The sequence below is a fragment of the Mastigoproctus giganteus genome, chromosome 14, assembly GCF_048544385.1.
Source record: "Mastigoproctus giganteus isolate SK-2022 chromosome 14, ASM4854438v1, whole genome shotgun sequence".
NCBI lineage: Eukaryota > Metazoa > Arthropoda > Arachnida > Uropygi > Thelyphonidae > Mastigoproctus > Mastigoproctus giganteus.
This window is the reverse complement of record NC_143588.1, coordinates 81,219,528-81,244,288: the sequence shown is the minus strand read 5'-3', so window position 1 is coordinate 81,244,288 and position 24,761 is coordinate 81,219,528. Positions and strand designations below refer to the sequence as shown.

At 34.7% G+C, this 24,761-nt stretch overlaps 1 protein-coding gene across 1 annotated transcript in view; it reads left to right on the top strand.

The window, feature by feature from the left end:
• Positions 1-24,761, top strand: part of Ctl1 (choline transporter-like protein 1) — a 159,467-nt gene that overhangs the window by 73,063 nt on the left and 61,643 nt on the right. Inside the window, exons 8-10 of the mRNA XM_090388702.1 lie at positions 8,135-8,274; positions 15,802-15,988; positions 22,395-22,581. Coding sequence (XP_090244828.1) covers positions 8,135-8,274; positions 15,802-15,988; positions 22,395-22,581 — 514 coding nt within the window. The remainder of the gene's footprint in view (positions 1-8,134; positions 8,275-15,801; positions 15,989-22,394; positions 22,582-24,761) is intronic.

Sequence of the window (24,761 nt, the reverse complement as noted above, 5' to 3'; positions counted from 1 at the left end):
TCAACTGTGAGCAGGAAAAGTTAAATATTGAGAAATCAGTTTAGTTTTATTTTGGTCTGAAGATGAAATCTAAAAGTGAATTCTGAAACTTAACCAGATAGCCTATTCACGTACTGAATTGTACTAGTTGTTTTTATATGTAAATATTTTGTGTATTACAATCATTTAATACACATCAAACATGCAAAGATATAAGTGTTTATGTTATACAGTTTTGAGTATCTTAGTTTATTAAAAGAATAAAAAGTAATTATAAATTAAAAGGATAGTATGTGTGTAAATTTATTTTTTTATTCCATTTCTGTTTTCAAATAATCTGTGTAGAACATCAAAGCATAATCGTTTATCTAAACAAATCATAAAAGAAATATGCTTTTTAGGATTATTTATGATCAGCATAGCTCTTTCTATAAGTATATGTATATATATTAGTGCGTGTATATGTATATATATTAGTGCATGTATATGTATATATATTAGTGCATACATAATGGTTTAAAGCAGCCTGATGTATTATTGGTTATTGATTTCATGATCCATTTCATTGATTTCATTTTTTTTTTTTTTTTTTTTTTTGGCTGGTGCAGCATAAGCCATAGGCTTTCTTGCACCATGCGGCCGTTACTAATACTAATACTAATCCTCTTTCAAAACATGAAAATTGTAAAAAAGCATAAAGCAAGAGCAGTATAGTAGAATCTCATTTTGATGATTTCAGTTTCTGTAATAAATTACTGTGGGCCCCTGAATTTGGCCTAAGCATTTTTCAATAAATGTTTAATTTTTTTAAGATTAAACTCTCGTTTATTAGCCTTATTGTAACTTAACTGATTGAGGGATGAAACCAAGTTGTTTTTTCTTGTAGTTCAATCAGTAGCATATTTATTTCTCATGTTTGGATCAGCTGGTTAGGCATTGACGTAACATCAAAAAACAGCAGCAAAAATCAGACTAAATTGATAGGTTGTTCTTCATTTACTGTCTGCCTTTGTCATGAAAAACAGCATAGAATTATCCAGTAGTCCAGTAGTGAAGGAATCATTTCAATAAGTGTGCTGTAAGGGGTGATATATCTTGTTTAAGAGGAACCTGTGATTAACTGTATTGCATGCAGTGATGTTATAAATAGTAGGTTGATTCCCAACTAAGACCTCATCAAAATAACCAAAATAATTAAGTCCTTGAGGCTTATCACAGACATTCTTTCAGGTACAACAGTTGGCAGCTAGGAAGGAAGCATATCACAATTTTGTTGTATTCAAACTTCAGCCCTCATGTTCTGCTTATATTAAAGATTGCAACAGTTCTAAAAGAGTTATCAATTGATCCAAATTCAATTTTAAACAGAACTTTCTTCTATTAAATAGAAAGCTTGCTTTTTATCCTGCTATTATCTTTTTATCTTGCTATTAATTAGAAAGCTTGCTTTTTATCCAAATGATATTCAAGTATTCTGTCCTCTTGCCAAAGCAATTAGCTGAAACTTCTGTCCATCTATACTTCCACCCCTCTTGCAGCCTGATGGTTCGATTGAATACTCAGCTAAAGATAAAGCTTACCTATTAGCATCCTACATTTTATCTAACTCTTGTATCAGTGATCTTGGAAATTACCTCATACCATACTAAACACGCTCCACTGAATGCTTCCTGTGATCATCCATGAAAAGGTTGTCAGAAGAATTCTGAACAATCTCGATGCCAAGAACACTCCAGGTCCTGATGGCATTTCTGGACTGATGTTTTTTCTTCTTCATGAAAGTTTTCTGTATCCAGCTAGTTTCTAATAAGGGTGACAAATCCTTCCTTTCCAGTTATCACTGGAAGGGAGGGATTTCTCCATTACTTTTCAATCCAAAGTAAGGGAGAAATTCATCGACTGCCAACTTTAAAACTATCTGAAAATCTTCCATATGATCAGTGATCGCCAGTATGGATTTCATTACTGTCTTAATCCAAATATTATATATGGACATGTTATTCATTTTTGTGCAATATAGTGGAAAAAGTTGGTGGAACTCAAGCAGTTGCTTAAGACCAAGATAAAGGCTTTTGTTCATATCTGGCATAAAGTTTCATAGTTTTGCTGATGGTGAAATTTCTACATCTTACCTTCCAGTTTGAGAAACTTTATCCTGTATAAACAGCTTCAACTTCTCAAATATCCACCATCATTTGATAAATGCCAATTTCCGGGTTATTTGCCATTGGACAAAGAAAATTTAGTTAACTTCAGTTCTTTTGAAACTCAATCCTATCTTATTTCTCTCAAAAAAAGTCTATTGCTCTTATGCTCATCTTCAGTGGCACTCAGATTTCTAAACAAGATCACATCTGTGTTAAGGATTACTCTGATTTCTAATTTCTCTTGGCAGGAATACAGATACAACCCGTCAGTAGAAAGTATTAGCAGTGAGATAAAAGCTGTTTTCTCTTGCTGCATCTTCTATATAACATAAAGACAACAAGAAACTTGCATCTGGAATGTACACAGTTTGTATACACTACAAGTAAAGAGCATTAAGTGACTGCACACATTTGTGCAAAATAGCAGCGTATCTGGGTTATTTACCCCAGTTTTCCTCCCACATTTCTGTTTCATAATTCACATAACCATAATGGATTATTGAGGTGAGTGCCATTTTTATTAAGCCTTGACTAAGTACATATTCTCTGTCACGATTACCGACATTTTAAGCTCTTGCTAACTTAAATCACGGCTATCCTCTATATTAAAAATGCTAAGCTGGCACTTGCACACCGTTCATGTTCCCATCATGCAATGTGAGAAAATGGCTACAATGTATCATTTTGTTAGTGTGCAGTGATTGAACTCCTTGTAAAGGAGTGAAACTCAGTAGCCGATATCTATGGATGCCTCCACGGGCCAGTAGTGTCAGAAGGTGGGCGAAACATTTCAACAGCAGGAATACAGATATTGTTAATACACTGTGGTGATGCTGAGGGATGAATTTGCTATAAGGTTGGTTCTGCTACAAGGGGAACCATCAATGCTACTCACTATGTTCAGACTCACCAACACATGATCACACACTGCACATTAGGCAGTTCAGATAATTCAGAGTTTGTCTGGGAAGCGCTTTCTCATCCCATCCCGTACATCTCAGATTTAGCTCCTTCTGACTGCTACCTGTCTGTAAAAGAAGCTGCATGTGTGTGTGGTTGTGAGGAGTCTTCAGCCTTCTCTTTCAGTAACAGAAATGCACGGGAAAGAGACTCTCTCACACATGCATGATTTTGTGGAAATGACAAAGTGTCCAGGTATTTCTGAGACTTTGTTTCTATTTTTGTGCTTTTTTGTGTGAAATAAATTTGGATGTGTAACATCATCTTATGGATAAAAAAAAACCCAAAAAAATTGTTGCTGATATTTAAAAAAAAACTGCATTTTGTCATTAAATATGAAGACTTAAATATATTTGTGTGTCCTATAGTTATATAGTTACTGTATTTGGTTCTATAGTGTTATATAGTTACTATATTTGTGTTCTATAGTTATATTATGTTATATAGTTACTATATTTGTTATATTGTGTCATATAGTTACTATATTAGTGTTATATTCAGTGGTGAGCTGTGAATATTTCAACAATGGGCTTGCAGTTTTTCTGACTTTCTACCCAGTAAATTTGATTGGTCATGGAAGTGACGTCATCCGCGGCTTCCGCCAGAGGTGCTTTCCCACACTCACACTACTAGTAGTGTGATTAGAGCACGTGATGCATTTTTCGTGACCGGTATGATATCTCGAGTCAGGCGGATTCAGGGGGTGGACAGATGGGGCTTATTATCCCCTTAAATGCTCTTAGTGAATGTGTAAAATGTTCCTAGGTCCATCTAAAAAAAAAAAAAAAAACAACCTGGTCATCATGCCTCCCCTTACGATGATAACTGGATACGATAGTGTCTGGAGTTCTAACTTTTTAGAATTCTTGAATAGTATGATGTCACAATCATACTTCCTGAAGTCACTACAGGAAGTATGATTGTGACGTCATACTTCCTGAAGTCACTACTGCAGTAAGTATGATTGCAGCAATACAAGTATTTGTCATATGACTGCAACAATGCAAATACAGTAAACCCCCGCTATTCGCGGTATCTGTATTCGCGGTTTCGCGTATTCGCGATCACTGATTTAATATAAAATGAAACCTAAAAAAATTTGAATTTTAAAGGGCCGTGAATATTTTCCGTCATAAAAAAACATGGACGTGGCTAAAATTATCTTTCCCTGTCAAAACAGCGCTCAGTGGGTGGGGGGGAGAAGGATGACAAAATCGCGAGCGTGGATGTTTCTCGCTAATCCTTGTTCAGTATGTGTTATGCGCTTGTCATGGAAGGTTTCGTCGTTTGCTTTTAATTTATATGCTTATAAATTGAATAAATTTATAAATTGATATGCTTACAAAAGTGATAAATCTACCGTTTTGCAGTTTAAAACAGACTTTTTCGAGTGTGTTAACGGAAGAAAGTGACTTTATTGTGGACAAGTTCTTTCTAACCCATACAAAAATATGGCTACGAATAACAAGGGAAATGTGAAAATATCAAAGAAGGTGATGACATTAGCGAATAAAATTGAGTTATTAGACAAAATTTCTAATGGTGAAAGTGTCTCCTCAGTGGCAAAACATTATAAAATCAATGAGTCAACGGTACGATCGATCAAAAAATCGGAAGAAAAAATCCGCCATGGTGTCCGTGAAAACGCGCTAATTGCTTAAAAAATTTGCTCTGTAACTCGTGATGTTAAATTAGGAAAAATGGAAAAGGCTTTAAATCTGTGGATAGAAGACGGAACTCAAAATAAAATTCCGTTAAGTTCACTCATCATTCGTGAAAAAGGAAAACTCCTTTATCAACACTTTAGCAAACTGGTGATAGCACTGGCGGGATAAGTTTTTTTGCTAGCAAAGGCGCTGGTTTGAAAGATTTGTTTGAAATTTCTAATAAATATTACATTTAATATTAAATTGTTTCTTATTTTCATTTCGATGCCATATGCTTGCATTTCATTATGTACTGTCTATGTACATAGTCATATTATGAAGGTACATATAATACATACATAGACAAAATTTTAGACTAGTTTTTCTTATATATTTCATACGTTGGAACGGAACCCCTTTATTACTATGGGAGCCATAACTCAGTATTCGCGTTTTCGGTATTCGGGACATTTCTCTGGAACGTAACCCACGCGAATAGCGGGGGTTTACTGTATTTGTCAACAATTTCTTTTTTATTTCTCGCATTTTCGTTACATTACATTGTTAGGTGTCCCTAACAGCTGCATATGTTGCTTCAACTACAAGATCGGTACTTCAATCGACATACCGATCTAAATGTTTTCCAGAGACATTTAGATACATTGCAATTGCAAATATACATCTCTTACTTTAGTTATCATAAATCCATTGTATCTTGTCTTCCAGAAATTATGTAAATTTGTGAATGATCAATAAAATATTTACAATAAAAAAGCTCTTTTATTTCCTAATCAATATATACAAATCAAAATACCTAAAAGAAATGCAAAGGATGTTTCACATAAACCATCTGCCGCATGTGCTCGGCACACATGCAACTTTTTTATTCATCCTTTTTTTTAACAACTAGGGAAATATAATGGATACATTTTTTTCATGATAAAATTTTAATATTGCAAATAAAAAATAACATGAAATATTTCTCATATCACAAATAACATAAAACTATCAAAAAACATTCCACAATATAAAAGCAAATATTAGATAAAAAACAAACTTTTTAGAAAAAGTACACAAAAATCACAGATTACACGAAAAAAATTATTACACAAATATTCAAGAAAAATTTATTATAAAAATTGCCATATGCAATTTACTTCTTTATTAATATTTGTTGTCGATCTTCTGCTTTGCTCAATAGTTGAGCAATGATTACAGAGGAATGATTTGACATAACGATCCGGATCAAACTGAAGCAATCTTTTTCCATTTAGATGTATGATCATCATAATCTGCAACGTGTTTAATTGTCAAAATTATTCATTCATTCACTCAATATTATTCATTACGCTGAAAGCTCGCTCAGCTACAGCAGTGCTAATCGCAATGGTTTCAAGGGATTTCAAGGATATTTCTGGCTTTCTTAATTGAAAAGGGAATTTCACTCGATTTTAAAGATAATCAATCTTTGACAAAATCTCTAAAATCATTAATTTTTATTTCATATTTTATCAGAAAATAAATTTCTTATTCGGTTTTAACTGTCTTGCCACCAAGATGAAAGTTCTTTCATATTCCATGATTTCCAGGGGGCGCCTCCATAGCCAGGTGGGCAGGAGCTGCAGTGCGTAGCACGTGCTTCTTGATTAGACTGGGGTTCGAGCCCGTGAGCCACCAAATACGGAGGATGCAGAGCGATCAGGGAATGACCACCGCATATCTCCGGAGCAATATGGCCTTAGTTGCTAATGCTCCTAAAAACCAAATAACAACATCATGATTTCCAGTAGCATATGTTTAAAATTTCTTCAATGGTATCATTATTTTCTTTATTTAATTTAAAATCACTCTCTGGTGCATTAATAACTTATATTTAGTTATTATTATTATTAACTTTAAGGATAAAACAATGCATTTAATAACTTGTCACGAGATAATTTTTTAAATGTGTTCTTACTTTCGAATTAGATTCCTTCAAATTCTTTCCACTTCAACAATTTTAGCTTCAATTTTAGCTTCATAATTTCCTTCAGAATTTTTCAAATTAGCAATAGCATTGATAGTTCAAATAATTAATTTATCTGCTTTTATCATAGTGATACTGTAAAGCTTCTGAAAGGGAAGAGAGCTCCTGCAGGATGTCGATCATTAGTGCTAAATTGTTAAGAAATTCCAGATTAAAAGTTCAATTTAATAATCCAGAATATTTAACTTCTGATTCAAAATGTTTGCACAAAGCGGGATAATTCCTCCAACCTGCAATTGCCATCCACAAGCTACATCATGGCCCAAATACATGACTGATCTTTATAGTTTCCACATCAAGTTCTTTAGCAATCATCCTTAATTCGCGCTGGTTTTTGGAGATTGGTGATATAAGCATACAGTTTTTTTTTTTTAATTATTGCCTGTATGCCATAACATTTTCTACACAGTGAAAGCCTCGACGAAGTTTCAAAATCTGCCAAAATTTCATCTTGGTAAAGTTTATATAATATCTTAGTTGTCTCAATCCCCCCCTACATTGCTACTGTCACTAGTTCTTTGAATACTGTGCAAAATGTCAAAATCACTCAGATATTCAGCTATAGTGACCATGTAAACTTAGATGGAGAAATTTACTGGAAGGCATGGATCACTCACTTCCCCGAAAATCATATGCCCGTTTGTCGGAGTAAAGGGAAACCACAACACAGGTTGACCAGAGGCTATTATCCGTGTCGGGAATCTTCTTAATCTTCTGACTGGCTATGGAAAGCATATTGACTAGCATGACTTCTCGGTATGTGACTGCATAGGTTTTACGGACACAACTAACATTGTGAAACTGTAATCCCTTTCACCCTTAATTTGCATTTTCTAATTACTTAAATTGCCTAAAGGGCAGAGTTGAGAACAGTGCATACAAAGTTGTCTCTCCTAATCCATTCGTTACATGGAAATTTTCTTTGTTCAACAGAAACCATTTTAAATGTAATTACCAAGAGGAATTCAAAAAAATTCCTATAAAGAAGTTGGTTAAACAGAGGTCCGACTGTAATTAAATCAAAAATGAAGCAATTTTAAAATACACTGATTGCACTGATCGATTGCACCATTAAAATGCTGGGCATGGGGCCCCACTCGCCCCACCGTAGTTTCGGCTCTGGATACTCAATAATTGCATCAGGATTTCATTTGTAAAATAAACAATTGTTTCAACAATGGGCTCTCAGTTGTGTTATATAGTTACTATATTTGTGTTATATAGTGTTATATTGTGTTATATAGTTACTACATTTGTGTTATATTGTGTTATATAGTTACTATATTTGTGTTCTAAGTTTATAAACTGATTTGACTAAGTAATTATTGATGAGATTCAATGAGATTTTATTTAATAATTTATTAATTCTTTTCAAGTGTCAACAGCATTGTTTTGGTGGATTTATTTTGATATTAAGAGACTTCTTGATTCCATGCTCCCAGCTCAGTTACTTGAGGAATCTGCCAAAAATGAACGTTTTTTCCTGGGTTATTCAATTACTGCAACTGTAACTGTGGTTAGTATACCGGTGTTGAAAACTTATAAATAGGCTATAAATTAGTTAGGTTAAAATATTATAGGTTATAGTATTAATTATAGGTTAAAACTTATAAATTAGTATCATAACAACAGCTATAAAAATATTTTATGTTGTGTATCTTAAGTTGTTGATTGTTATTTATCTTAAGTTGATAATTATTATAAAATCTTTTAACATTGGTATAGATTGGCTAAATGGTACAAGGAAGTTGGCTTTTTTTGCATTTGCCAAAAAAAAAAAAAACCCTGCATTCCTTGAAATGTTAAGACTATTGCAATGGAACATAAGATACATTTTTCCTCTAAAAGTGCATTTACATTGGGGATAATATGCATGTTATTCACTTCTCTGATAACAGCCCGAGTTCATGGTTCAGTAATAATTGATTGTTCAACTTTAACAGTGTTGGTATCGTTATATGTCATATTCTTTATAGTAGGTTCTTTTTTTATATACAGGCAACCCCCATATAACACGGTACTTCTACAACATGATTACACTCTAACATGATTGATAAATTGCAGCAATCCTCACACAACATGGTACTTATATAACCCAGTTTCACTCTAACATGGTTAGAAAATTGCGGAAAACCTTGCATAACAGTATTTTTTATCTTTTGTGCAGAGAACCCATCTATTACATTGGATGTAATTTTTCAATTTCCATTTTTTTTGTGAATCTCCACTGTTGAACTGCTAGCCGTTATGCAAAAAAAAAAAAAAAAAAAAAAAAAAAAAAAAAAAAATGGAAAATCCCCATGTTTTGTTCTGTGCTATTGAACTTGTGCTTGTTTGAGACCATAAAAAAATTGACTTCAAAACATGCAGTTCGTGAAAATTCTGACCATTCACTGAGGATGATGGTAGATGACTCTCTTGGTTCTAACTTCTCCACTAATGCCGATGTCCCCCAAGGTTCAGTTCTTTACCCCACTCTTTTCCTCTTGTATATTAATGACTTTCTTCCATTGACTGGAAATCCTATCCATAGTTTTGCTGATAATAGCATGTTGCATTCTTTTAAGGTTTTTGTAATGTTATTTTGGTTTTTATATGATTGTTTATAAATTTTTCTGGTTATGTATTACTAAACTTTGTTCTTAAGAACCATATCGGAATAATTTCTTTGTTGTGAATTAAATTCCAGCCCTAAATTATGCCTAAGGAAAGTAAAAAAAGCACTGCTCAAAAGAAACTTTATTTCTCTAGAATCAAAGATACAAAATTTGGAACTTCTGAAAAAAAGGGGAAATGTATCAATGTTGCAAAACAGTTTAAATTTAAATGAAGCAACAATCCGAACCATAAAAAAAAATGAACGGAAAATTAGAACTGCAGTTGCTGCAGGATCTTTAATTTCTGCAAATATGACAGTTTGTCCTTGAGCACTAATAATTGAGAAAATGGAAAAAGCACTCAATATTTGGATTGAGGATTTGGATGTTATTATTTTTTAAAAAAATTAAGTTTCTGATAGTTATAAAAAAAATGGTGTATTTTTGTTAGCTTTTGGAACGTAACCTCCTTTTTGTACTGATTCTTATAGTCCCGTATAACACGGCTTCGCACTACACAAGATTTTTAAGTGGATAAAAATAAATTCATTATTTGTGATTAAGATATCACCAAACAACAATTCTCACAATGAGTTTTAGTTGTACATAAATAAAGCTGACCCCTGAACCAACGTAAGCAGGGGTTGAGGTGTGGCGCCCACACAACATGGAGGAATGCTGCCTTCTGTGTTACTGGGCAATACTAGGTGCTAGATGACTCTCATCAACCAGTGCAATACCACCACTTGGAACCCATGTTTAGTCTATAGAGCTAAGTTCCGGTCAACCCTCCCCCCCCCCCATTACTTCATACAGCATGTCCCTCGCCCCACATTTTCTTACTATTGAATATACCATGAATTGTCAAACTAATAGAGCAAGCTTATCGGCAGATAGATCTAAACCTCCCAAACGCTTTCTAGTTCATTTCACAAATATACGTGGCGCCTCCGTAGCCAGGTGAGAAGGAGCAGCAGTGCATAGCACACGCTTCTTGATTAGACCGGGATTCAAGCCCGTCACCACCAAATACGGAGGATGCGGAAAGGTCAGGGAATGACCACCGCATATCCCGGAGCAATATGGCCTTAGTTGCTAATGCCCCTAAAAACCAAATAAACAACAACAAATATACATGGTCTCAGTTCTAGTTTCAGTGATGTCCATTTCCACTTACATTCTGCCAAACTCCTTTTCGCAGACTAATTTTTCTGACAGAATCTCAGTTATCAGTTGATTCAATCACTGCTAATCTCGGTTGCCCAAATTATTTGCTGAATGATTCCTTTCCCCTCAAAAGTGGTACTTGTGCATATGTCTGTTCCACTATTTCCTGTCAGCGATTTGGTAATTTGGAATCTCCTCTTTTCAATCTTCTCTGGCTTAAAATCTCTCTACCTCATTCTCTAAAATTCATCTGTTGTCTCTACTGGTTTCCCAACTCCACTAATCACTTGGAACTCTTTGACTTCCTCTCTTTGCAACTTGACTTTCTCCAGTCCAACTTTCCTAACAGTGAGGTAATTTTCCTTGGTGATTTTAATGTTCACAACTCCAGCCGGCTTCTGTTTTCTAGTCACACAGACCCAGCTGGGTGAGATGCTGAGGCTTTTGCAATTACTAATGACCTTTCACAAATTGTTCATTTATGTACCACAATACCGGACAATCCTAACAATGCAGCCAACACGCTTGATCTTTTTCTCGCAAACAGCCCTTCTAAGTACACGGTCGAAGTGAGTGGTCCTCTAGGCACCTCAGATCACAACTTGGTGATTGTCTTTTCTCCAATGGAGCCTTTAACTCATGGCTATTCCCAACCTCATGTTGTTTGGCATTACAAGAATGCAAAATAGGATGACCTGCAAGATTTCTTTTCTTCTTTTCCTTGGTTAGATTACTGTTTCAAAACTTCTGATGTCAGTGTTTTCTCAGATCGTGTCAGTGAAATTATTCTTGTAGGAATGGAATCCTTTATTCCACACTCCACTTTAAAATCTCGTCCTTTATCTAAACCTTGGTTTTCCAATAAATGTGCTAAAGGCTGTTCAAGAGAAGAATGTTGCGTATTGTAATTGGCTTGTTTCCAATTCTTCTGTTTCATTTTCTGCCTAAACCAAAGCTCGCAACAATTGTAGAGCAGTTATTAATCAGTCCAAACTAGATTTTGAACAGGCTTAGAGTAGAAAACTTGCTTTTTTTGCCCTAATGATAGCCGAGCATTTGGTCTCTTGCCAAAGCCATTGGCCGCAACTTTTGCCTATCTCTGCTCCCACCTCTGTCAAAACCAGTTGATTCTATTGTCATTTCAGCCAAGGATAAAGCTGATCTGTTAGCATCCCATTTTTCATCCAGCTTATGTATTAATGATTTTGCTAAAACACCTCCCACCATTCCCAACGCGCTCCATTCAATGCCTCTTGCGGTCTTCCGTCAAAAAGATGTCAGAAGGATTTTGACAAATCTTGATGCTAAGAAAGCTCCAGGTCCTGATGGTATTTCTCCTCTTGTTCTCAAAAGCTGTGTTCCTGAACTTACTCCTGTTCTTTACCATCTTTTTTCACATTCTGATTGCAAAGGTGTTTTTCCTTCTGCTTAGAAATTTGCTCATATCCAGCCAGTTCCTAAAAAGGGTGACAAATCCCTTCCATCCAATTATCATCCCATTGCAATTACTTCTACTGTATCTAAAGTAATGGAGAAATCAATTAACCACCAACTCTTAAACTCCCTAGAAACTTTCCTTCTGATGAACGATAGGCAGTATGAATTCCATCAGTGTTGATTCATTGCTGATATTCTGGCTTATGTTATGGACAAGTTCAATGGAAAAGTTCGGTGAAACACAAGTAGTTGCTTTTGACATCTCAAAGGATTTCGATCATGTTTCGCATAAAGGTCTAAACAGGCTTCTGTCTTATAGTTTGCCAACTGTTTTTTGTAATTGGTTATCCAGTTTTCTCTCTGACTGCTCTCTTCGTTCTAACTTCTCCACTAATGCTGGTGTGCCCCAAGGTTCAATTCTTTTCCCCACTCTTTTCCTCTGGTATATTAATGATCTTCCATTGATCCAAAATCCCATCCATAGTTTTGCTGATGATAGCATGTTGCATTCCACTTTCCATTTTGAGAAACCTCGCCCTGCTCAATCAGCTTCAAATTCTCGAATATCTGCTACTAATTCCTTAATTGCCGATCTCCAGGTAATTCTCCAGTGGGGCAAAGACAACTTAGTTGATTTCAATCCTTCTAAAACTCAGTCCTGTCTTATATCTTTCAAAAAGGATTCTTCTGCTCCTAAGCTTATCTTTGGTGACACTCTGATTTCTAGGCAAGATCATATATTTCTATTGGGGATTACCTTGACTTGTAATCTCTCTCTTGGCATAAGTATGTTACAAATATTGCTTCCTCTGCATCTCAAAAACTAGGTTTTCTCTTTTCTTCTAAACAGCTGTTCACTTTGTACAAATTGAAAATTCACCCTACCATGGAATATTGTTCCCACATCTGGGCAGTTCCCCCAAAACCTCTCTCATGCGTCTAGTTTCCATTCAGAAGAGGGCAGTTAGGTTAATTAATGACTCATCTCTAACAGAGTCTCTCCACTCTCTCTCTCTCTCTCTCATAGGGTGCCTCCATAGCCAGGTGGGCAGGAGCAGCAGTGCGTAGCACACGCTTCTTGATTAGACCGGGGTTCAAGCCCCTGACCACCAAATACGGAGGATGCGGAAAGGTCAGGGAATGACCACCGCATATCCCCGGAGCAATATGGCCTTAGTTGCTAATGCTCCTAAAAACAAAACAAACAAACTCTCTCATAGACGTACTGTTTCTGCTGCATGCCTTTTCTACAGATACTTCCATGGGCACTGTTCTTCTGAATTGGCTTCTATTATTCCTGCTCGCTCTTTCAAAAAAGTCCGAACACGTGCCGCCTCCAGCCAACATCCATTTACTGTCCAACTTCAAACTCACTAAACCAACTTTTCATCTTCCTCGTTTATTCATTAAACTGCCATTTTCTGGAACAACCTTCCTTCATATGTATTTCCTGAAAATTACAGTCTACAGAAGTTCAAGTCTAATGTCAACAAATATCTTCTTACATCTTCTCAACCTCCAACCCATGCACAATACTAAATACTATAGATTCTAATACCTCTCGTGTTTGGGGTTTTCATAAAAAAATAAAATAAAATAAAATAAAAAGTGCAGTAGTCAATACACTTACAGTTGGGAAAATTGGTTGTTGGAACTGTCTTAAAATTTGCATATCAGTATATTGCAATGATATATGCAACTGATCACACTGAGATAGAAGTAAAAATAAGTGGAATGCTTGGCCATTGGAGTGTCATTTTACATACATACATACATTATTGTTAATTGAAAAATAAGGCTAAATAAAATGTTGTTGAGTCAGTTGGAAAAGGTTTTAAGGTGCCTAGACTACATGTAGCATCTGACAGCTGCAGCATTATACCCAAGGAGATCTATAATTGTATCAAGACGCACCATTATTAGATGACTGGCAGAGGCCAGTTGCATTCACATTTTGAATTACTTTGAACTTCTGATCACATCATATAATGTACTGCAATTTCAGTGATGTTAAGATTATCTTGTCATCAATGAATAGCAGAGAATTTTAGTGGTGAGGAGTAAGAGGTTCTATTTGGGAAGTGCTGCCAGAAGGACCTGTGTGTGTCTAGCCATGGTGAAAGAGGTGCTCCTGCTTGTATTCAACAAAGGCATGCAAACTGAACACTAAGAATTGTGTGGTGTGCCATCTCTTAAGATAGGCATTCGTCACTGATTTTTGTTCGGAGTAATCTCACAGATCAACATTATATTAAAACTATATACTTAATACTGTTCTTTTGCTCTTTTTTTTAAAACATTTAAATGGCACTTTACTCCACCCTGATAGCATTAATGTTATCCAATAGTTTATTTTCAGTATTTGCTCCTGTCCTGCTAGATTCTCAGATTTTCCTTTTATTGGACATATCTGTAATGTTATTGAATGGAAACTTAGAGCTGTGCCATAACCTAACCAAACCTAAGCCATAACCTAGCCACTACCAAACTATAGCAGTTTTAAGAAAACAGTTAATCCATCTTTTTCACTCAGTGCCAAGACACATAATGACTTGCAGCAACTGCCTGATCAAACTATAGGAGTTTTAGTGGTAGTATCCATAACTGTAACAGATAACACACACATAGGCACCTCCGTAGCCAGGTGGGAAGGAGCAGCAGTGCGTAGCACACGCTTCTTGATTAGACTGGGGTTCGAGCCCATCACCACCAAATACGGAGGATGCGGAAAGGTCAGGGAATGACCACCGCATATCCCGGAGCAATATAGCCTTAGTTGCTAATGCTCCTAAAAAAAAAAAAAAACAGATAACAGCACAACATCTGACAGTCAACAAATAACTTTCTTTTCAATTTCTGGAAAAAGTTTTTGGTTTTTTGAATTCTTCTTCTTCCTGGAATATATATCAATATTTCATCTTTTCCTAATGATGAACAATACTTGTTATACATAATTCTTTATTTTTAATAAAAATATTATTATTAATAATTTTTATTTATTAATATTTAATAAAAATTAAATGTTTAAAAAATGAAGCTTTTTGCATCTTTCATTTAAAAAAATATGAATTTTGCTGAAAATTAAAAAAGAACATTATGGACATTACGCATAAACTAATTTTCCAGTTTAAAAAACCTTTAATTGCACAAAATTTGAAATGTGCATATTTGCATATATTTCTGCTTATTATGTATGTGTATAAAAAATTTAAAAAGCTATATATATATATATATATATATTTAAATGCTATTATTCACTTCCGTTTTAAATTTATTTAAATTTTGGCACACTGCAAAGTGTGTGTAAAATTTGATTATTACGCTTATTGCTAATCTCTATCCTGAATGAATATTGCCTTCCATGTTTTTGTGTTAATTATTCAAAAATAAGAAATCGTTCAAAAATACTGTAGATATTTATAGAATTTGTTTTATGTTCAATTCATTTTAATGGAAGAAGTATTTCTCATTACTTTCCTTAAAGGTCTAGTTTCCCCTTTCTTAAAAACTTAAAATTTCACTGATAATGAAGATATCCTTTATATAATCCCTGAAGTATCTTATGAAGACACTTCAAATGACATAGCAGTAGGTGAAAAAAACTAACAGGGAAGAAGGAGAGCTAACTTGGTGGGCAGACTAGTCAAACAGGGCAGGCAGGTTAGAATTTTTAAGGTTTCATTTTCAAATTCTTAAGGAATTTTTGGGTGTAATGGAAATAATTGGCCCATTTAATAAAAGTACAATGATATAATTCACATATCCTCAAATATATTAAAAATAGTAAATGCATTTGAAGCTAATGGCATGTTTTTGATTTATTATTTCTCTTATTTTTCCAGATAATTATTTTTCTGATTGTGATTTTTAAAGGAAAGAGTATAGCTAGTGCAATTGATCTCTGTCGTGAAGCTGGAATTTGCATCCGCAAAATGAAATGTCTTCTACTTCAGCCTGTGTGGGCACTAATGTCACTTACATTAGTTTTCATTTTCTGGCTGGCAGTTCTCCTCACTCTGGCAACTGCATGTAAGTACCTTTTTGTCAAATTAGAGAAGAAATGACACATCTGTTAAATGGATGTGAATACTTCTCATATTACATTAGCAGTAATAAATGAGTAATTTATTACTGCTAATGTAATATGAGAAGTCCTCTGTAATGTACTTGGTTTGCATTACCTGAGCTAATTGATGTAAAGTTACACTAGAATCTAGCTGAAGAATCACCAATGGTAGCATCATCTGAAATTATGCACCCATTGATGATTCTTCAGCTAGACTTATTAACCTTTTGTCAGTCATATGGCCTCTGATGTTATTTTATTATTATTTTTTTAATTTGAGAATGAAATCATATCCTTCCACTTACCTTTCCCCATCATGATGTGGTTTTTTCATTTTGATTTATTAGTTTCAAGGTGTTAACTGTTTCTTTGGCATCTAATAGATGCTGTAGGAGTAACTGCATTTATGTTTTTTGGAATTAGCAGTAGTATACAAACACCTTTCATTTAGCAACTGTAATTTGTTCTCTTTTACCCCTGCCCCTCACTGGTAATATACTGTACCAGTGGCATTTTATAATTTGGATCATTGTTTCCATTATATGTATATATTTAAGTTAGAAGTAATAAAGCAAGAGACAAAGTGTAAACAGATGGAATTGCAAAGAACACAAGGTGCCAAAACTATTAGGAAAAGGATAGTAGGAAATAGAAAAATTAAGGTAGAAGAAAGGAAAAGAATGAGAAGAACCTAAAAGATGCATTGGATTATTTGAAATTAAGGGTTGAATTAATAAGCCAATTAGCAGGAAAGAAATGTTATGGGAGAAAAAATTTCATAATAATTAATAAATTACAAAGAAATAGCAAGCATCAAATAGAAGATGGAAAAATTATTTGATGTTAAAAAAACCTAATAATAAGGGAAAGGAAAATAAAGGTTAAAAATTTTTGAAATATTTTGATGTAAGCTATAAAAGTTGATACATAATATAGATATTTTATTGGGGGATTACACCTGATTATGTATCAATAACTGCGTTTCTATGCATACGTATAATTATGGAAAAAAAATTTTAAAGGAACTTCTAAAAAGAGTGAAAAACAAATTTTGCTAACTAAAAAAGGAGGGCGAAAGCAATAAATCTTCCATAAAAATCATCATGGTAGCCCCAATGCAGCAGGATTCATAGTTAAAATTAAGGTAATTAAAAGGCATTAATATAAAATAAAAATCAGTAAATAAAAGTGCAAAGAAAAAAATCAAGTTCAGAATAACGGTGGGTGGTAACGTATTAATAATTTGCGAGTAAAAATTTGGTGAATATGTAATTTTGTGTGCCAAAAATAGATAAAGAAGCAGGCAAATGATACGTTTAGGGACAAGAAATAAATCATGGTTAGGGGAGGAGGAAAGTAGTAGAACACTACTTTTGCCTCTTTTGTTATACTACTTCCCCCCCTTCCCTTACCATTTGCCTGCTTCTTTCCTATCTATTTTTGGCACACAGAATTACATATTCACCAAAATTTTACTCGCAAGTTATTCATATGTTACCAACTCACCATTACTTCGAATTTGACTTTTTCCTTGCACTTTTATTTTATCTTATCTCTTTTTAATTTTTTAATTACCTTAATTTTAATTACAAACACTGCATCGGGGCTATCATGCTTATTTTTATAGAAGATTTATTGCTTTCACCCTCCAATTTTAGTTAACGAAAAATAAAATAAAAAAATTTTTTTTTCACTCTTTTTAGAGTTTCCTTTTAAGATTTTTCTTTCATAATTATACGTATGCATAGAAATGCAGTTATTGATACATAATCAGGTATGCATAGAAATGCAGTTATTGATACATAATCAGGTGTAATTCCCTGATGAAATACCTGTATTATGTATTAATCTTTTATAGCTTACATCAAATATTTTAAATTTTTTATATATATATATATTGAACATAATAGAAATTGAGTGAAAACATGCATACAGTACAAGAAATTTCAAACAGTTATTTTTAACCTTCTATTTGATGCTTGCTAATTTTTTTTGTAATTTATTAATTATCATTAAATTTTTTCTCCCTTACAGCTTCTTTCCTGCTAATTGGCTTATTAATTCAGCCATTAATTTCAAATAATTCAATGCATCTTTTAGGTTCTTCACATTCTTTTCCTTTCTTCTACTTTAATTTTTCTATTTCTTGCTATCCTTTTCCTAATAGTTTTTGGCACCTTGTGTCCTTTACAATTCTATCTGTTTGCACTTTCTCTTACTTTAATACTTCTAACTTAAATATATACTTTTGTATTCATTGTTGCTGCTTAGCACACACAGGTGTAATTGCCATATAATATTTTTAATTTTTAAAACATAATTTACCTATACCTCAATTTTTGTCACTTCTGTTCATTTTATCCATACTAAATATATATATAAGTTATATAAGTAGTATTAATATATTGAATTAAGTATGCATAAATGGATGTGAAAGTTACACAAAGTGCCAGTAGCTAGAAGGGTGAGGAAAGTAGAAAAAGAAGTGTAGTAGATTTGTGAAAGGTGAAAGGATGTTAATATCCTAGAGGTTATGATGAATTAAGAAAATTATGGGCTGAATTGTCTAGCCAATATAAAGTGGGGCAATTGTAAAGTAAAATTAATACATCAAAATACTAATAAAATGCAAATAAAATGAAAATAAAAATAAAATCAAAATGGTATAGCTGTCATCAAATGTGGGGGAGAAACATTTTTAGTAAATGGCCTAATATAGGTAATGCAAAAATGCTTGATCTGGTGTCAACTGAAATAAATATTGATACATGATCAGATATTTCATCAGGGGACTACATCTAACCGTGTATCAGGAACTGCGTTTCTATACTTGTCCATAGTAGTAGAAGAAAAGTGAAAGGCCAAAAAAGCAACGAAAATGAAATTAGCACTCTCTGATACAGTATAGACAAGGTAGTTCCAATGCAGCGTAATTTATTTAGATAAAAATAAGTATCGAGTTGGGATAAAAATGGTTAATATCACAATATGTTTAATATAAATATGTAGAATTTAGTGTAGGATTTAATTTTGTATAGATAGGAAATCAGTGTATTTTAAAAATAGATTTAGACCAAGCAAATGGTATATAAGGGTGTGGAGATTAAATTGAGAATGGGGAAGGAAAAAAGTAGTATTTTAAATTAATAAAGACGAAAAATAGCAATAGAAGTAGGAACGTTCATGTCACCCTCGTATTACACTAATACTTTAACGAATGGGAAGAACTTTAGAATTAGACAGCAGAAAGATAAAAAGCATAGAAAAAGTTATTAAATAACACTAAGCTTGCTGGGGTTGTGAAGCTGTTTGTTTGTTATATGGTTTTTAGGAGCATTAACAACTAAGGCCATCTTGCTCCAGGGATATGTGGTGGTCATTCCCTAACCTTTCCGCATCCTCCGTATTTGATGGTCACGGGCTCAAACCCCGGTCTAATCAAGAAGCATATGCTATGCACTGCTGCTTCTGCCCACCTGACTATGGAAGCGCCAGGTTTTGAAGCCCAACCTTATAGTAAGGGCTCTGGCATTTGTAAGCATTAGTATAAAAGGAAGCTAATACCAAATGTTTGTATTGAAAGGAAAAATATGTGTGTTGAAACATGCCGAGAAACGAAACCGAAAGTATGATAAGATAGTGAAAGTGTATGATACCTGGAGTATTTCAAAAAATGCAAAGCAAAAATGAGATGGCAGGAAAAATAAAGGTGGGCAAATGAAGTGCACAAATTCAGTAGAGTAGATGAATGCATGCAGGCTTCATCCAAATTAGCAATATATATACATGATAAAGCATTTTGTAGCAGTGAAGCGGACTTGATAGTAAGCTGCAAAGAAATTCAAAATAGCGGGAAAAACAGTGACCTCTATAGTCATATTTAGAATACAAGTGCACGGAGATAATTTATAATTAGCATTGGAAAAAGAAAAAGAAACATGGTTGGAATAGTATGGCTTTACTGTGATAAAGTCATACAAAAATAAAAATTACTGTTAATATATAAAGAATTATATGTTGTCAAAAAACATATACAGGGTGTCTCAAAAATATTGGTACAAACGTTTAGGGGAGGTAGGTAACATCTAAAGAATTGTGAATCGCATAGGAACCCATAACCAGAAATGTCACCATAAGTTGGTACACGGCACTGTTCATCAGTTTGCGAGAGGGAAAATTTCTGGTTTACTCATTCAAGCAGTAGTCGCCACACGAAGAGCATGCATCAATATATGAACTGTGAGCTGGCAGACATGCACCTAGTGTATGGATTAGCAGAGAGCAATGGATGAGCCGCTCAACGAATTTATGGAGAACGCTTCCCAGACAGACATGTACCAGACCACTGTTTGTTTGCTCATGTGCATCAAAATTTGTGCAATTATGGGTCATATAGAGGTAACAGGAGTAGTGCGGGAAGATCACGTTCGACGCGAACTCCCGCCATGGAAGAAAGTGTGTTGAATGCCATCCAGAATAATCCTACTACTATGAGCACACATGCCATTGCCTCTGCCTTAGGCGTGTCTCGTTGCAGTGTACAGCGTGTCTGGCACGACGATTCCTTGCACTCCTTTCATCTCCAGAGGGTTCAGTTACTGCTCCCCCAAGATCATCCTGCACGTGTGACTTTTGTGCAGTGGTTTCTCCAAGAAAGTGTTCAAGACTTGAATTTTCCAGCCTATGTTTTTTTCACGGATGAGGCTTATTTCACTCGGGAAGGCTTATTCAATCAGCACAATGCTCATGTGTGGGCTCACGACAATCTACACGGTGTGCACCCCCATGCGGCACAACATCGGTTCGCAGTAAATGTGTGGGCAGGTATGGTCGGTGACTGCTTAGTCAGCCCATACCTGTTACCATCCCACATGAAGTCCGCTAAATATCGGATCTTTCTTGAACAAGTTCTACCAGGGTTACTTGACGATGTTCCAGCAAGTGAGACGCAACATTTGGTTTCAACATGACGGGGCGCCTGCCCATTATGGAAGGTGCGTTTGTGACCATTTGAACAGGCGTTCTGGGCATCGATGGATTGGCCATGGTGGACCCGTTGCCTGGCCGCCACACTCACCTGATTTATCGAGCCTTGATTTCTTTCTGTGGGGGGGCCCTCAAATCTATCATGTATGAATCGCTTGTGGAGACGGAAATGGATTTCGTGGCGAGACTCGTGTGTGCTGTTGCTACTGTCAAAGAAACTCCAGGTGTGTTCGATCGTGTCCGCCAATCCATGCTGCGTTGGTGTCACGCATGCATCGCGTCTCATGGTGGAACCTTTGAGCATCTGTTGTAACATCATGAACTGCATCCATCTCGTACTCCATTGTTAATATTATGTCAAATAAATGTTTGCCACTAATTACTGTCTTGTGTCATTTCTGCTTCTTGTGCCTCTGCTACTACTTTCCCGTGAAATTTCCGGTTATGGGTTCCTATGCGATTCACATTCCTTTAGATGTTACCTATCTCCCCTAAACGTTTATACCAATATTTTTGAGACACCCTGTATATGTTAGACCAAATGATGGAGCTACATTGTAATAAGCAGAATAGTAAATGTATCAGAATATGGTAAACAAGAATCATCAAATATTTTGAGATATAAATAAATTAATAATTATAATCTATCCAAATTTGCATGAAAGTACATCCAAGGAAAAAGAACTGGTTTAAATCCATAGAAATAAGTAACATGGTGACTTAAGATCCAAAGGTGGTGTAGTTAAGGATGTGATTATAAACGAACATGAAATAAGTCCATGTATATGAAACTAGACAAATCCACAGGTAGCATCAGGTGTGAATTTACTGTGGAAATAAGGTGCATCTGTCATACTTGATTCGTTAATCTTGCATTCACTGAAACCATTTCATCAACTGTATACCTCTTTTCATCTGTAACTCTTTAAACATTACCTTTAAGGGGTTACATTGAATACCCTTTTTTATATATATATATATTGAACATAATAGAAATTGAGTGAAAACATGCATACAGTACAAGAAATTTCAAACAGTGATAAATGGAATAAATTTTGTTAACAATAATAATACTAATAAAAGACCATTCTAATAAGCTAAAAAGTAAGTAACTTTTTATAATGAAAAAAAAAAAAAAATGTCTAATAGACATCACATACAAAACTTGTATTCCTTTTGAGGAAGTGATCATCTAGGATTGAGAAGGGTTGTAAAGAGCAAAAAGCTTTATAAGCATTGGCTGTAAAGCTCTAGCAGAAATAAGATTCACAATTTCAGTTGTCTTGCTATATATATTTTTTCTTCTTCATATTTTTAATTATTTTGATGTAATCCACAAGTGATAAAGAACAAAATATAATTGATTAAATGTCTTTCTTTCAGATTATCCTGTTCAACAAGAAATTTGGTTTAATTCAACTCCTCTAAATGTGGTAGAATATAACAAACCATCTTGGGTGTACCATACATATGTAATTCATATTTTAGCATTGCTTTGGATAGCACAGTTTCTTCTCTCTTGCGAGCAGATGATAATTGGTGGTGCTGTGACTAAGTGGTATTTTTCCAGGTAATATTGTAAACCAAAATATTTAAACTACTCAACTAAGTATAACATATTAGATTGGAAAGAAAGTAATATATTGTACACTCTACATTATGTTATTAGAAACAGTAAAAAGTTCACTGATAATGTAGCTCAAGAATATAGTTTTTCCCAGTCTATCACCAAGATTTAAGAAGAAAGATTTAAGTAACTTTGAGTGTGGCCATAGTAGTTGGTGCTGATGCACTGGTATATCTCAGAAACTGTGATCCTACTGGGGTTTTTGTGTGTGACTAGGTCTTGGGTAGATCAAAATTAGTCTAATAACCAATAACATCCAGCCAATGGTGATCATGGGGTTAGAAATGGCCAGTAGAGGCTGACAAGACTTCACAGGTTAACAAAAAGGTTACAGTTAATCAAATAATAACCCAGTGCAGCAGTGGTAACCAGCAAGGCATTTCAGAACACAACTCATGATGCAGCTGATGACCGAACTGGTTCCACTCCTGTCAGCAAAAACACAAGATGTTACCATTACAGTGGGATTAGAAGCACCAATGCTGGACAGTGAAAATTGTAAAAATGTTGCCTGATCTGATGAGTCCTGGTGCTTGCTGTTTGGATTGGGCGCCTCCGTAGCCAGGTGGGAAGGAGCAGCAGTGCATAGCACATGCTTCTTGATTAAACCGGGGTTCGAGCCCATGACCACCAAATATGGAGGATGCGGAAAGGTCAGGGAATCACCACCACATATCCCTGGAGAAATATGGCTCTAGTTGCTAATGCTCCTAAAAACCAAATAACAAACAACAAACAAACATGTTTGGATTGGAAAAATGTTTCCTGATCTGATGAGTCCTGGTGCCTACTGCTTGACGCTGATGGGATGACCAGATTATATCAAAAATAGCATGAGACCATGGACCCATCCTGCTGGGTAACAGCAGTACAGGCCGGTGCTTGCAATGTAATGATGTGGGGGTGTCTTTGAAGTGCACATTTGACCCACCATGCATCCCTTCATGGCTCTAATATATTCATCTGCAAATGGGTGTCTTCCAACATGCCATATCAAAGACCAGTCACACAGAACTGTTCCAGGAATATGAAAGTGAATTGAGCTTACTACAGTAGTCTCTCCAGTTGCCAGATCTCACTCCAGTTGATCACCTGTGGGATGTGGTAGAATGAGCTCCTCAGAGTAAAGATCTGTAATCAACCAATTTGCATAAGTTTGCTTTGCCTTGAGAAAGATCAAATAGAGACGTGTTGCATATGTTTTTATATGCCACTACTACAGCTAAGTGATCATTTAGCAAGTACAGTTACCATTGCTGCATGTTCAAGGCCACCTATCTTAAAATATTGTAATAGTTTCTCTGTCTTGTAAACACCCCTGCTGCTAAATGGCCAACCTAGAGTATAAACAGAAAACTTATTTTTATATATTCATATGGAGCCAAAACACCTAATTAGATTTTTCCATGCTCTTTGAGGTGCATTCAAATTTTACCTTGATTGTGTGGAATTAAATCTATTTTTATGCATATAAATAAGTTGTTATTTATGAAAGAGATTAACCTTAGATTTAGTTGTGCTAGATGTGCTCAAATTAGACTTAATTGTGCTCAGAGTGCTGGTATGAGTTGCAGGTTTGTAATTGTTGTGCTCAAGTTGTGAAGAGCAGTTTGCCCTAAGTTGTGTTATAAATGTTAATGCTGTCACCCTCCTTTTTTTTGGGGAAGGATTACAAGCATTAAATATAAAATGATTTCCCACAATATGGATACTCTCTTGTTAGCAGGTATGGTTCTTGATTCTAGTAATAATAGCAGTGAAAAGGAAACTTGGTGGCCTTTGATTTTATATGCAATGTAAGGTTGAATTTCTCCAGAGTACAATAGTTATCTTTCTCATTTCGACTGAATTAACCTGTTAATTGTCTACTCACAAACATGTTTACCAAAATAAAACCAAGCAATTCTTGAGATTTCAAATGAGAGAATTGTGAAAATTCTTTACGGTATTAATGCAGTGTCTTAATTCAAAAATTTATCTCTTGATAATACTGATTCTTGTCTTGTTCAAATACTTCAAATCTTTTTAAGGTAAAATGAACATATTTTGGTCCTTTGAATTAACATTAACCAGTTTTTACAGTTTACTGTAATAGCTGGAAATTTAAAATAACTTGCTTGGAT